We start from the raw sequence: 16308 nt of genomic DNA on the forward strand, positions 1-16308 counted from the left end.
CAGTAAATATAGAGCTTTATGCTAATGTACTGAAGTATTTATGCATGCATAAACAGAATATGTATGCTTTATTTCCCTCAGTGCGTGCCGTCATTTGTGAGATGGACTTCATCAAGGCTCGGGATGAGGATGAAACAGCTAACCTCATATGGAATGACTCTGCTGTGCAACATGAGAAAATCGCTGAGCTCAGGAACTATCAGGTAAATACCGGGCTACCATTTCATTAGATCATCATTTCTTCTTCAGATTTCATATTGGTGCTGATTTGTATGCACACTCACAGTATTAGCATGAATGTGCAAGAAATATATATAGAACTTGAATAGGAAAAGTGTAATTTAAAGTATTCTACTATTAAACAAGCTCTTCTGTGATTCAGCATTTATTCTAGATGGAAATAGTTTACCTACAACATTATATGATAATTATCTTTTTGCAACCAAATGCACATGCAATATTGCTACTACTTCCCAAATATGAAGTCAGGTTAGAAATATTTAGAAATATAGGAATATTTTACCCATTTAAACTAAAGAAAAGGTTACTTTAAATTTTCCTAAAAATCCAGCCAAACAGAGCAATAGAACAGTATCTGAAAAACACTGCAGACACAAACAAAAACAGAAAAGACTGAAACTTACTTACAAGTAGTGAGCGGTAGGGATCACCAATTAACCTGCCATAGTCCTCTCTGTTACCGACCTCACCTCTCTTTGACCCCTCTGTCCCACTCCACAAACTTAACTGCTCCCCTGCAGCTCTTAGAGTTAACTGTCTATCTTCCATACTTCTTACTTGATTAGACTGGGTACTAATGATCATTTAAATCCCATGCAAGCAAGTGAGAGAATGGCTTGTTAAGACAGGGAGCAAAAGTTCAAGTCACTACATTAGATACAGTAACAACTTTGCATGTCTTGTAAAACTGTTGATTTGCTGCTGCTTGCTCCCATGACTGTGTGAAAGTCATTCTTAAAAACAATTGGTTTTGATTTGGCCTTTTCGCACGCACATTCACTGTATTGGCATAATTGTACAGTCTTGCAGAAATCACTAATTATGTCTGTCTCATTTGGATAGTAGCATTTTGTGTTCTCTCTTTTTCCTTTTTCCTGTTATTTATACTGTGAGAGTTAGCTGTCAAGTTTTAGTTCATGAGCCTAATTAACTCCCCTGTTCAGGCTCATTGGGTCTAAGAATACAGAAAAAAACCCTACATTTCCCTTTAACCCCTGCTCTCTTTGCACCCATTCAAAGCAATTCATTCAACTGTCATTGCAGGAGCTTGTGATGCAGAACCAATTACCTTCGGCCCCTCGCTCTTGAGATTGATTGTTTTTTTTTTCTTTGTGGTTCTTCCCTCACCAACCTAGAGTGGAAAAAAACACGGGGAACTAAATAAGGGTTGGCAAAGGTCGCTGTGTCACCTTTTTGTTGTGAGTTCGTAATTGGGCATAAATGTCAGAACATTGTAAGCTCACTTCAGGTTGCTGCCTTTAATGTGCTCATTTTGATGAAGGGTGAGGGTGCAAATGAGTGGTGCAATGGTCCTAACAACAATATTATGTCTTCTTGTCCCTCTGCAGAGAATTAACCACTTCCCAGGCATGGGTGAAATTTGCCGGAAAGATTGTCTAGCAAGAAACATGTCCAAGTAAGTGCTTTTGCATAATGTCAAGAAGAGAATCTTTGGCCAAACTTAGAGTGGACTGCAGAGAAAATGGGATTTGAACAGGCAACTTGTCTGTTAAAGGATGACTGCTCTAACTTCTGAGCATTCATCCTATAAGTAAACTGTTTTGCAATGAATAAATGATAAATTATGCACTGATAACCTGGTATTCTCATAAGTCCATTGTAACATGAAACATGAGTGTAAAGATTATTAATATCTGCTTTTTTATTATTTTCTCGTAATAACAATTATCACATCATATTTTTGCTTTCTATCTGAAATGTGCTTATAACTTCATTTGGAAGTTTCTGCTCTTTTTAAATTTATTTATCAGTTTTCTAATATAAACAATATGCTCAATGCTCAAATTTTGCTTATTTTAAAGTATGTATTTACTAAATACTTGACCAGATAGGTCAATTGAGAACATCTTCTTATCTTCAAAACTGAAATGTTATTATATCTTATATTTTGCAATTCTGTTTCACCTTGTAAAGTACACAATTTTTCATAGACATACCAAAACAATACCACTATTAAGTTAAATGTTATAGACCCACTTTCTTTAATAGTAGAATGAACCATAATCAGATGCTACCTCTTACCACACACTTTTTTGTCTCTACAGAATGATCAAGTGCCAGCCTCAAGAGTACAGCTTCATCCCCAAAACATGGATCTTTCCTGCAGAGTACACCCAGTTCCAAAACTATGTCAAAGAACTACGAAGAAAACGCAAGCAGAAAACCTTTATCATCAAACCTGCCAATGGAGCAATGGGTCATGGGTAGGTTAACTCAATCTATACACTGTGAGTATCCATGTAGAACAAGGCAGAACCAGGAGCGACTTAAGATGGGAGTTATAGCAGGAACAAGGAAATAAGAAGCAGAGCAGCTAAGGACACGTCTACAAGTTTGTCACCCTGGAGTGTATTGAAATAGCAAGAGACTGCTAGAGGCAGATATTTGAATTGATATACTTTGCTAAATGTCATTGTGTCTTCATAGTCCTTGATGATAATTCCTTCCATAAATCAAAAATTGTCAGTCTATGAGGGCTTGCATTCATGCATACCACAAGGTCTCTCTATGTGATTATTGAATTTCTACTAAGGGAAACAGAAACAGGCTAGAAGTGGACACACATGGCTACTGCGGGAATTATCACTCTTCAACATATGGAAAGAATGAATGAATGAATAATTCACACCTACAAGTCGTTATTTTTTGTACTTGACAGAATCCAATGACTGACCTCTAAATAAAAGAAAGCTAATTCAATTCGACAGCACTTTTTGTTTTGTGTTGAGTCCACTGTCTGTGTTTGGGGAAAAAAAATAATTGATTTCAGATTTAGTTTTGTTCAAAAGAAATATTTTGCCAGGACATCATTATGTCTTTTCTGATGGGGAATCAACACAGGAAAAGCAGCATCACTACAGTAAAGCATTATAAAACTATCACTTTATTTTCTTTAATGATATTTTCCAACTTTCCATGAAACATAACTCTTTAAGCAGTTTGTCAAAGTTAGCTTTCATTTGCTTCTCCTTAAAACATTCATCTTGTATTTATCACTCATGCCAATAGGTGGAGGTATTGAAGTGCAAAAGGCTCAGTGGGGTTCACCTTTCTCCCTCATTCTCTTTGAATTTGTCCTTTCTGCTTTAATGTGAACGTTTCTTATAACTCCATGCTGCACTAAGCCCTTATTTATTAAGATATAAAAGGCAGCAAAGGCTGAATTATTGCAATACATTTGGAATATGAAAGATGATGAGTTTAGCCCGACCACTCAGCAGAGAGCAGCTCACCAGATGAGATTCTTTCTCTGTCTTTTGCTTGGTGTGACGCGGCAGGAAATTAAGTTATATCTACCCCCTGTAATTTATTTTATCGGCGGCTGGCTAAATGAAGTTATTGTTTGTGTTTGAAGCGCTGCTTGTTATAAGAGGAACAAAATAAGGCTTAAAAAGCTGAGATCCCCTTTGGTGCCAAATTAAATAGGCAGGGGAGTGTGGGCTGTGATTATCATGGCACCCCGGCTCATCAATCATGTCGTCTTCCTCTCAGCTACTCCTCCTCAACTAACATTGCTAACCCTGCACTCTGCCTTGAGCTTACTGTCTGCCTGTTAGTGTTAGCTTCTTACCACGTCAGTCACTCACATTCACTGTATATAGAAGCTGTGTATTGAGTCTTTGGTCACTTCCTCTGTCTAGATCTTTAGATAAAAACTCCAGGAAACTGCACATTTCTCATATATTAATTAAAAATATTCCCTTTGACTAGTATTTATAATGATAACATTTACACTTGCTTGAGTTTGATTTTGTTCCTTATCTTTTGGAACAATTAAAAGATATTTGAAACCAGTTCCTTCCCAGCTTCTCCAGTCTGTGCATGTAACCAATTTAGCCCCCATCTACCCTAACTGTGAGTGTATTGGCTTCCATAGTGGGAGATTGTTTAAGATGACCTCTTGCCCTCTGCGCACCAGAACACTACTCTCTTACATATGGTTTGAAAAATGTTCCCCTTCAAAACACTATTCAAAACCCTATAGAACTTGTGCACAGACTCAACATAACTTTTGCTTTAGTCTGCATATTATAAAGCTTTAGTGCCACTGACATGAGACCAAAGAAGCCAATTTATCCACGAGAGGTTGAATCTGTGCTCTGTGTCAGCTTTTATTAGCGTGACCGAAAATAAATAAAATAAAGCTACAACACCAACAATTCAGTCAGGTCTTGGCCTTATAAAGTCATGTATTACATAGAGACCTGCATTTTATTCTAGTCCATTCTTTCTAAAGGCCAAGTATTGAACAGGATTTTGGAACATTCAGTGCCCCACAGAGCCTCGCAGTTTGTCCTGCTCTAACAAGGCCCCAATGCATGCTGGGTTTTGTCATTTACATATGCTTCATGCAAAGTTTGTATAACACTTGAAGGCCACTGGAATACATCAGGGTGCAGTGTGTCTGACCCTAGGAGCTCGCTGTCTGCAACTTGTAATGTGGGAGACAGTTATTGAAGAAAAGTATGTGCAGAATTTCAGTCTTATTGGACCAATTTTGTGTGAACATTTTATATAAATTAACTTTTCAAATTGAAGCAAACCAAAGCACACCTGGATCAGTTCAATGTTAACATTTTAAACAAGCCACACTTCACATAACTAAGAGTACATTTTCTGAAAACTCCACATCTGTAAACAGTTATGCATGATTTTCTTTATTAAACATGATACATTGAAAACATAATCTATCATATTCATGGCACCCCTTATAATCCCATCGATCAATTTTAATTATCATTTTTGCAACCATATTTTTGCTACTGATGATAACCACCTACTCCCACCTCTACAGACAATTAATCAAGTTTGTGTCTCCCCAGGATCTCACTTATTCGTAACTGTGAGAAACTGCCAGCCCAGGAGCACTTCATTGTACAAGAGTATCTGGACAAGCCTTTTCTTATGGAGGGCTACAAGTTTGACCTCCGCATTTACATTCTCGTTACGTCATGTGACCCGCTCCGTATCTTCCTCTACAACGATGGCCTAGTGCGCATGGGGACAGAGAAGTACCACGCACCCAGCGAAGCCAATCTGGTAAATCATTAGAACTGTTACAACATCTTATAAATATATCTTATGTGTTATCTCATACATTAAGACAGCTAAATGTAATAGCTTATTGGTAAAGATCGTAGTTACATGACAGCAGTTGCAATGATGAGAAACACAATATTACAGAAGCCCTGAGTGGTAAGTGCATCATTTGGGCCAAGTTATTTGCTAAGTTATATTCTTGCCCTCCAATGTGAGCTTGAGGGCATTTATTTTTTTTTTTTTGCACCGACAGCTCAAAACAAATTATTTTCTTGTCTTTTCATTTGCACCAACAGCTCAAAAACATGTTTTGTTTTGGGGTTTTTTTTGCCATCGGTGCAAAAAAAGTAAAAAAAGACAAGATTTTTTTTTTTTTTTGAGCTGTTGGTGCAAAAAAAAATCACCTGCAAGCTCACACTGGAGGGAAAAAAAACAACTCAGAAAATGGAGCCCAAATGAAGCGCCTTTTTTTTTTTTGCCTGCCTCTCAGGACTATTTTAAGAATGATAGTTGAAGGTAGTGAGTTGAATTACAATTACTTCTCAAACACTTCAATTTCAATTCTCGAAACATCATCTAAGCGCAACTGCGACTTCACTTCTACATGAGACCTATACACTACATACAGGCTGTACCTTTTTGCAAAGTCAGTGGTTTCACATGCTTGTTATTGAATTGTCTGCAATGTTTCACTGTATGGCATTAGACGTATCTATCTGACTAACATTAGAGTGCTCTCGACTGCTGCTTTCTTACATTTGTTTATCTGATATTTTACAGCACTATCCCATAAGACTAGTAAAGTCCTCTGCAACATTTGTCCAGTAAGCACAGCCAGCGATCATATAACCAAATATAAAACTCACCATATGAACACAGACCTATGAAATTAACTGAAATCTCTCCTTAATATCAGCGCCATAAAGTTATACAGTAAATCATACATGGTTCCAATTCCTATGTTGAAAATCCACTCCACATAGACCTAAATGCATACACACGGCAGATGTCTCCTTTAATATCACGCTTCTCATTTTGCCTTGAGGTTGTGCACCTGCTGAAGCTCAGTTGGTTGATCTGATCATGGATGTCCACACACACAGCACACAAAGCTTTCTATCAGGCCCGATTCTTATCTACAGTATGAGCAGAGGCACTCCACCACGCCGGAGCCCTCTACTGCCCCTCCACTGTGCATTGTCCTGGGAATAGTTGTTCATTATAGGGGTGAACGATATGCCAAAAAAAACAATCACAGTTTTCTTGGAGCCAGATCATGATTTTGATTTTAACGCTGTTACTGTACACTTAAAATATGCAGGTTGTGTTTAGGTAGTAAATAAAGTTTCAGGTTCTGAGAGTTCAAACTTCACTATGATTGGTTAATTCCACCTGTGACTCACGCAGAGCCATAGGGAAGAGTGGGTGTTGAAAAGTTTCTGTGTACTGTTTAAGCATAGAGCTGCATTTAAATAGACAAACACTGAATTTTGATCTGACGATATCACCAAAATAGCTTATTACATGGATAAGATCATTATTCAGTTTTTATCATCATATCACCCATTATATTATAGTCAAAAATCAGTCATCTCTCTTTCATTTATTTTGTTATGGGTGTATTTATGGAGATGTTGCCTCTCCACAGATCTGAACTGGCCTGTAAATTGGCCTGTAAAGTTGCCAATATTTTTGCCCATGTTTATCTTTATTGTTCCATCTTCTTGTCTTTTTCCAGAGCCAACTCTATATGCATCTTACCAACTACTCTGTCAACAAACACAATGAGAATTTTGAGCGCGATGAGACGGTGGACAAAGGCAGCAAGAGATCCATCAGCTGGTTCACTGAGTTCCTCCGTGCCAATGATTATGATGTGGCCAAGTTCTGGGGAGACATTTCTGTGAGTCCTCTGCCCACCTAGATACACACAAACACACACGTGCGCGCACACACACACACACACACACACACACCCCTACACACACACACACATACACATGATATACTGACAGATGATAGCCATAAACCAGGAATGAGCTGTACCAAAATAAAAGACACCTGTATTTCTAACAAGACTTGGGTACATCCGTAGTAGTAATCTGTTTGGCCCGTACATGTGTTTCCTCAAAAGCCCCTTCATTCTTTGCAGGGAGCATCACAGACCAGCAGGGTTTGATATGATTTACTTTGACAGTAATTCAGCAAGCATTTGGGCTTTGTTTAACTCCAGGAAGAGCTTGGCAAAAACATCATTCCTGGTCGGTGAGCTCTTGGTATCTGAGGCTATAGTCAGCTTTTCCAAAATCACTGTCTGTTTGGAAGATCTTCATCCTCCTCCTTTACCTGGTTTACACATAGTTTCCCATGTTTTTCCGGACCTATTCCCTGTGTCTTTTGTCTGATTTGTTTAGAGCCCCTACATCTCTTCTAACTAGATTCAGATTTTGTTTTTATTCCACTTGAACTTTTCTGGTCTGGAGTCATTTGGTTGGATGATCCCTCTGTGCCAATACAGTGCTGTGTTTTCAGTTGTACCAACTTCACAATCTATTTGTTTGCCCTGCCCAAGGCAATGTTGTGCTCCCTTTTATTTGTATTTTTTATCATGTGATGTCCAGGCTAGGGTCTAAGCACTTATTTGACAGCTGCTGTCAAGGCATACAAGAGTGTTTTCTCACTCATTTAAAATGGAGGATTTTGGTAGAGACACCTGTACTTGAGCACTGGGTCACACACTATTCATTTAAAATACAATTTTTGTGCAGCCAAAATGTATACTTTAATATTGTTTTATTCTCACACATTTTACAGGTTTTTAGAATTTCCTTCTTAGCCACGTTTCATTCTTCTGTTTTTCTTCTGTGTTCTTTTTATCTCTGTTTTTTTTCCCTTTCTTTTTCATAATTAATTATTATAGATTTTCTGTATGAGGCAGAATGTGTAAGGGCAGCAGTGTGGGTGTTGTTTAGTATTTTCTTGACAACTGCTTACAAAAAGCTATACAGTATACCATATGAGCACAAATATTTACTATAATAAATATAATGTTTTTGAAAAAACAAAGTGGCGCATGAATTATAACTTGACTTTTTGTATCCTAAGACTTTGATTATCAGATTTGATAAGATAAGACGATTTGGAACAAGATATACATTTTGCAATCCTTGTGTATGACTGCAATAAATACTATGATATGTATAATATATAATATGATTACTGCTAGTTGTTTTGGTAATTGTTTGACATTGTCATTTGCTGCTCCTTTTTTTTGAGAGCAGTTTAAACAGATATAGTCGAACTGGTAACATGGGATAATTATATTGTCTCATCCAGCTGCATGAAGGCTGAAGATGTGTCTGTCAGGGACACAATGGCTGTATAGGTGCAACCTTGAGAAGTGAAGAATAGATCAGTCACAGATATAATGGCATCACTGCCATATATATATATATATATATATATATATATATATATATATATATATATATATATATATATATATATATATATATATATATATATGCATATATATGCATATATATGCATATATATGCATATATATTCATATATATGCATATATATTCTGAATTTCTGATATTGGAAAGAAATGCACACAGAGGTTGTTGGCTAACATGTGCGCAATAGTGTAAAATAGTGTATTTATGGTTTCAAAAAGTGACTTCAAATGCATTATTATGAACATATGCATAGGTTAATGTGAGTATGGCATGTGTGAACTTGCATTGGTTTGTGTGAGCTTTTCTGTATTAATGTGAAAGCTTTAACTATTTTTATGTGAATTACTGTAATCCATGCAAAATTGCTTATAACTATGATTTGTAATTTTTATAAAATTACTTGAGTAGCTGACGCAGGACGCTGCAGATGCTAATGGAGATCTAAATAAACAATAAACAGTAACTAAACAATACTTTTAGAAGTGTTTTAACCCTGCTATAAAAGTACACATAGTATTTTGAGCTTTTGAAACTAGGCCCCGGGATAATGGAGGGGAAGGTGGCAGAGAGGACACACAGACTGCAGCATTTGAGGGGGAGACTGTGAGGGGACTCGGGGTAAATTTGGGAGTACAGTGGGAGCAGGTGTTTGTACTGGGCAGCCTTAGGGTCACACTGGGAAATGGATGGGCTGGTGGATGGGAGTGCGACAGACAGGCCTGATAGAAAAAAAAAAAAGAAAAAAAACAGAAGCGGGGCCATTTGCCTTATCAGTCAGTGGCCAGACGACTATGGCTCTCAGTCTCCTGTACCCAGCGGTCAAACGGGACTGGGCAAACTGCAGGCCAGACGCACTTTGTGAGCTCTAGCCGGTGTGGTGTGGGGCAGCTTTGCGCACATGTCACTGTGTCTATTCAGAATAACAGGAAAATGCTTTTGACAGTGACAAAGTGGTGAAATCTGTAGATAAATTATTTGTAACGCCTTAGGGTAATGATCAGGTGGGTGGTAATGAGTTGGTTTTGTTGCTTCTACTTTAGCAAAGTTATTTTATGGTAACAATGTGTGTCCATTTTAGTGTACATCCTGTCCATTACAATATGTTGTTTTCAAAAGTTTAATTTGACTAACTCCTTCTGTTTATAATAAGAAAATAAAAATAAAAATACATAATAACAATCAGTAAATCCACAGTGTTTTGTTATTTGGGTGAAAACAAAGACAATGTATTTGATTCTACATTTCCTCTTTATTTGTGTGTTATATGGTACTATACAGGAGCTTGTGGTGAAGACTCTGATTGTAGCCGAGCCCCATGTGCTCCACGCCTACCGCATGTGTCGCCCCGGTCAGCCACCAGGGAGCGACAGTGTCTGCTTCGAGGTGCTGGGCTTTGACATCATCCTGGACCGCAAACTCAAGCCCTGGCTTTTAGAGGTAAGAACATTTTTGTGTGTACTGCAATGTGGGATGTAGTTGGATTTGATGAAGCTATAAAGTTATTGCTTATTGTTATAGCATCGGCGTACCAGTGTACCAATGCTTATAGCTATTGGTGTATGGTCTGCAAATTTGGAGGGTAAAAACACACAAAATATATTTCTTTAAAAAGCATTTACGTAAGTCATACCTTCACTCACTCTTACTGGTAAAATTAAATATTATTATTTACATTTTTAAATACGTTGATTACAATCGGCCAGTTAACCAAACTCTTTAGATACTCACAAACTTCTACTACTGTTAATTTATTTATTTATTTGCTATGGACAGCGTATATTAATGAACATTTAACAGTTACAGTGTAAATATGCAAAACTACGATAGGTGCCAATTTCCATCTGTTGTCCCTCTATGTGAGGCACAAAACGCAAAGAACAGTTTACATAGCATTAACTTATAATATAGATAGCTATGAATATGTTTTGTGTAATGTGCATACTATTTTCCATGTATTTTTCTATTAATTAATTCACGCTCCTTTGTCTTTGTATAGTATATCCCATGTAGCATTATTTTCAATTCAGAAAGGATTTGCAGTGAGGAGTCTCTCTTGTCTGTGCGTCTCTTTTGCTCCTTCTAAACTGAAGTAAAGTGCCATTAGACAGAGGCTGAGCCTGTTTGACACTGACAGAATAAAGCATAAACAGTGGCGTATTTCACTTACACAGCGCCAGCCTTGGTGCACAGAAACATGTGCACAACACCCACGCGACCGTCTCAAGTATGTATTTATGCACCTCTGAAGGGAAGGAGAGGCGCGCTCCTATGTACAATCAAGGAAACATTCAAGCTGGCAATAGACGCTCAGCCACACCAATGCTACAATTACATGCTTGTGTGCACTCTTACCCACCCCTACTTATCCATATGTCTCGTGGGGAATAGACCCCTCCCACTAGTTCAAAGGTACACGCATGCATTGTACAGAATATAGGTCAGGACAGCAAGTTCACTATTAAGATACCTCCCCCCAACTCCTCTGTCTGTCAGTCTCTCACTTGTCAGACTTGCTGGTTTTAGTCCATTCCAGGTTTTCTCTTCCACCTTCCCCATGTCAAGCAGTCAGTTAAAGCATGACCCAAATCCTTTAACCCAAAGTGGCTGCGCGCCTTTCCCCCTTTTCCCTCAAATTGACTCAAGGATGGGAAATGCCTCTGGGATAATTGTTTGTTTTTCCCTATCATGCCAACCCAAAATAAATGGAGCGTTTTTTCAGAAGCGCCTGATTTGAACAGAAATTGAGTGGCATTTCAGAGTTGGGTGGTGTGTTTAAAAGAGCTAACTTAAAAAGTTTTATGCTTTAACCTGAGGCGTTTATGTGCAGTTAAACATAGTATATGCGTAGACTTATAAAAAAAAAAAAAAAAAAAAAAAAAAAAAACCTGTTGAGAACTGCTCTATACATTTGTCTTTTACAGTAAATGACAAAAGAACGCTAGGATGTTGTTGCTTCTGAAAGCTTATACTCTATAGCAGACACTTTTTGGGGTGTTTTTTAGTTGTGCGTGTGTGCATGTAAATGTGTACGAGACGTGGCAAACAGCCGTAAATGCAGTTGTTCCGCGCGAGCAGTAATGATCCCCCCTGTGCTACTAGCAACACTCTATAACCCTCATCAATTAACAACCCACTCACACAGCTCTGCTTCTCTTTCACGCAACATTTACAGCCACTATCATTTATTTCCCAAAATTCAACTGATTAGTCAGGGGATAGTTACAAGCGCAGACCTCCGTTTCCAATGCACACTACTGAAAATAACTTTTGATGCAATTTTAGTTCTTTAACACCCATTGTATTCACTTGAGACAGACTAGACCGCCGGGCAGCCCCGTACACTGGAAAAAAAATGTCTGTGGTGAAATTTAGTATTCTGTAGTTTTGAAAAGTTCTCACACACAAACCCAGATTTTATTTACATATTTACAATATATTTATGTATATGAGATCTACATATCTCACGTTATCTTAAAAATAAATAAATACAAAATACTGGCAGATGTTTTTATTCGTTTGCTTGATACAATTAAAACAGTTAACAGGTTAAAAGTCAATAAATTAAAATGTCAAAACTAGCAGACAATTGTGTGATAATTTTAACTATGTACATTCAACTTTTATATTCTGGCTGCTACACAGAATACACCCCATGGCAAGCCCTGCAGGGTCAAATTAAACATTTCTGTAGATGACTTTGCATAGTTTTGTGGTAAATTAAATTGGTTTCGTCTATTACACTTTCCCCCCCTTTGTCACCACTGCTCATTCAAACGATGCAGGAGTTGAAGCAGAATCCTATATGCCAGGTTTACATTACATTTTTGGACGTTGCCTCTCGAGTTTCCATATTGGTGTCAGTGTGAATTATACAATGCCATGCCTCGCTGGGCCTTCACCCAGACCACTGCTCCAGCACCGTCGCTCTGTTTTACTCTTTCAAATGTCAGAGTTGGTTGTTGGGCTCGCAAACGTCCCGGCAGGAAATGAATGTTCAACCTGTGTAAACTCTGAACCAGTCGGACACCAGAAGGTTAGATGGTATCGTATAAAAGAAAGTGTCAAGTGGTATTAGACCTATTTTTGTGTGCGCGTTTTTTCCCTGTCATTACGAGCATGTGCAAAAGCTGTTAGAGGATAGTGATGTCTACTAACATTCATATGCTCCAATCTGGGCTTTAGGTGCGATAAACCTGCAAAGCTCGAGCTATAGAGAGACAGACACTAATCAAAAACCATTCATCCTTATGCTCATTTTCTGCACTTAGATATGTTGTATTTAAAGGTGCACTCTTAAAGGTGTCCCTTTGCAAGTTGCTTATCTCCATGGGGAAGTTATAGCTCTGCCTGGAATGTTCCACAATATGACTTTAAACTTATTTCTCTCAAGGAGGGTTAGCAAGCAATGCAGTAAGGCCAAGTTACAGATCAGATCTGTGGAGAGGCAACATGCTTAATTATAAAATATATTAGTAAATCAGTGAAAGATAATCTTAAAGTCATACTGTGGAACACTAGAACCAAAACAGCAACATACTCATGTGGACAAATGTTCCATAAATGTTCCATAAGTTTCCTTGAGGATTGACCCAACAATGTACATTCCAACGTTAGCTGGCAGTAATGCAAACCACTCCGCCACTTTAAAAGACAATTTTTTGAATTTTAAAGCAAGACACAATGATAATGCAAATACCTGGAAGGACCAGCGCACACCTGCTAAATAGCTTTCCTCTTGGGTGAAAACAGAGAAGGCAAGAGTGATGCTTCCTAAACTCCAGCAGGTATCAAGCGGGCCCATTGTCCCTCTCCTAAAGTAAGGAAAGAGGAGTAGGTGCAAAGAGACAGGCTTTTGTGTGATCCTTATCTTAATTCATCTGGGTTTTCAACACAAGTTTTGGCTCCTATTGACATTCAAAACATCAGAGCTACATTTCAGGAGCACACACTCCCACACACGTACTCTCATGCTGTAACTCGAGACCTTCACTTTCATTAAAGTTAGCCAGACGGCATCTGTGTCTTGTATAGGCAAAGGCGTTTCATTCAACCATGCTCCTCACATCACATGTACACATTGTATTTCAAAGATATATTGCAACTTGACATTGACTTATATACTTTCTCAAAGTATAATCCTATTTAGACCATTTAAATTGGCCCTAAATCAAAGCCACCCCTTCTATATTTATGAGTTTTGTGTTGTATTGCATTGTGCTTTCATAAGCATAAGATTTACAATGTGTGCATACAGACTTCACCATAATATAACCTATTTATTATTAGGTTCTTTGTTTTCCAAAAGAACAAGCAAAGAAGCACACCTCAACTTAGGAAATAATGCAGTTAAAAGAAGTATTTGTGAATTATGCTTTTTAAAATATAGTTCAGAGTTGGATCATGGTGAGATATCGTCATTACGACACCTGTACCTCCCATCTCTCCCAGCCTATATATAAGCCAGCTTGACAAATCACATCAAATGGAGTGAGGAGAATGAAAAAGAAAACCTCAATGTTTGGTGGTGATGGAGCAGGACAAACGAGAACATAAATACAAAAACCCTTTCAATTCTCTGACTCTAACAAGCTGAAATTGAACACCACACAGAGAATGTATTGTTTTCATGTGGTTTTCCTGGGCTGAATTGGAGGCAGGCGACACTATATGAATGCTTTGTTTCTTTGCTGTCAACCTGCCATAAGAAACACATGTTGTAGTGACCACAGTTATTTCTAAACTAATGTGATTTTGACTTTTTTAGCCTTTTTTCCATCTTTGATTATCCCTTAATGGTGCCATAGTGCTCAACCTACCAAGGAACACAGTTGTTCTCCTTAAAATTACCACTATGATCACTAAAATTAAGTGTCTAGAAATAATGGATTAGTGCATTATGCACAAGGATTTCATTATGGCAATTTAAAAGGCTGTATAAATGACTTTTTATTGTTCAGATGATGATGAAGATGATATGGCTGTTTTAAAAATGTCTTTAAGACTATTATAAATGACAGTGGCTTGTATTGTTTGAAGTGTGTTGCAGTGTGCACAGTGCCTGGTAGCTAATGAGGCGGGCATGCTCTGGTCTGGTGTAGGTCAATGGTGGCACAGTTTGTTAGTGTTTCACAGTTTGTCTGGACATTAACAACAGCAGACCAACAAGCTACAGACTGATCTTTCACCTCCTGTTTGCTAGTTTGTCATCCCTGTCTGTCTTCTTCACTTCAGTTGTGCCATGGCTGCACTTTTTATCAAAATTATTTTCTGTGAAATAAAGTTTAATCAAGATTTTGTTTTATAATTTGTGTTGCAACAGTAATTTCAAACCCGACACTAAGAGTCTCCATATTCAAAACTTTTGATTTTGATACCATGATTTTAGTATTAAAGTACCCATTTAAAAATGTACTTAAAGAGTAAAATGTAAAAGTATTTCACTCAGATTTTGAGATCTAATGAAGGTGTAGATCTAATGATTTTAATAATTTGTGCTTTCAAAAACAACAATTTAACAATTTCTTAGCTGCTTTAATTTGTGTATTTTTGTGTGCTCAAATAATGAACATGTTAAAAATAAACCATTCGGTGTTTTAAGCAGGTCTCTTTTACTTTTCAGTCCAGTTCAAAAATGTAGAATGCACAGATACCTGCTCTCAAATGTAGTGAAGTAAAAGGAAAAAGTATTCACTTAAAAATGTACTCAAGTAAAGTACAGATACCTAAAATTTGTACTTAAGTATAGTATTTTACTACTTTTACTGCCACCACCACTGATGAAGACCATTATAAAAGTATTCAGAAATGAGCATATTTTGTCCCATATATTTGTTTTTTCAATATTGATATTAGATAGTTTTCATGTCAGTTTTGATTAGTTTCTTCGTATTGTGTTTTTTTTTTAATAATTCACATGTCCATGCTAAGGGAAAATGTGTGCCGCAAAAAAGCATGTCTAAAAAAGTCTCCTGCAACTGAACCGGCCTAAACGTGTATATAATATTCATCAGTTTATACTGTAGAAATATTACTTACAAAATTGACAAGTACATTTCTTCCCTATTCTAAACCATCACTTTTAATTAATATTTGCCTCACTGTTGAAATCACTCCAATGTCTCTATCTTGGAGGAGATGTTTTTCCTCATTTGAACCCTAGGTGGCAGGAGTTAGCTGTGAGTTGCCTTTTTGGGCATGGTAAGAGGTTTATTAAAGAATAATTAGAATGATGTATGGCACTGTCTGTCTCTATCCACATCCATTTTCCCCCAACATGACTATTTCATGGAATAAGTATCAAATTAGGTGCGCACGGGCCTCGTATGTGGGGCAGTTGAAAACGCACCCCAACATTTAGTCATTTATCATCAGGCGCGTATGGCAGCAGTGGAGGGAGCAGGCCTATGTTCACATATATGATTTTGGGACTGGCATATACAGGTTATTGAAAATACCATATATTTTTCATGCATGTTTGTGAACAGCCTAAGGATGCAGTTTTCTCAGCAAAAAACAGTATTCTGACTCCAATATTTGAATCTTATTT

At 37.5% G+C, this 16308-nt stretch overlaps 1 protein-coding gene across 1 annotated transcript in view; it reads left to right on the plus strand.

Annotated features, from left to right (window-relative positions):
• The window catches only part of ttll7 (tubulin tyrosine ligase-like family, member 7), a 61085-nt gene that overhangs the window by 2445 nt on the left and 42332 nt on the right, over positions 1-16308 (plus strand). The window contains exons 3-8 of the mRNA XM_033965804.2: positions 82-203; positions 1590-1657; positions 2307-2465; positions 5085-5301; positions 7040-7204; positions 10041-10199. Coding sequence (XP_033821695.1) covers positions 82-203; positions 1590-1657; positions 2307-2465; positions 5085-5301; positions 7040-7204; positions 10041-10199 — 890 coding nt within the window. The remainder of the gene's footprint in view (positions 1-81; positions 204-1589; positions 1658-2306; positions 2466-5084; positions 5302-7039; positions 7205-10040; positions 10200-16308) is intronic.

Source organism: Periophthalmus magnuspinnatus, chromosome 4 (genome assembly GCF_009829125.3).
Source record: "Periophthalmus magnuspinnatus isolate fPerMag1 chromosome 4, fPerMag1.2.pri, whole genome shotgun sequence".
NCBI lineage: Eukaryota > Metazoa > Chordata > Actinopteri > Gobiiformes > Gobiidae > Periophthalmus > Periophthalmus magnuspinnatus.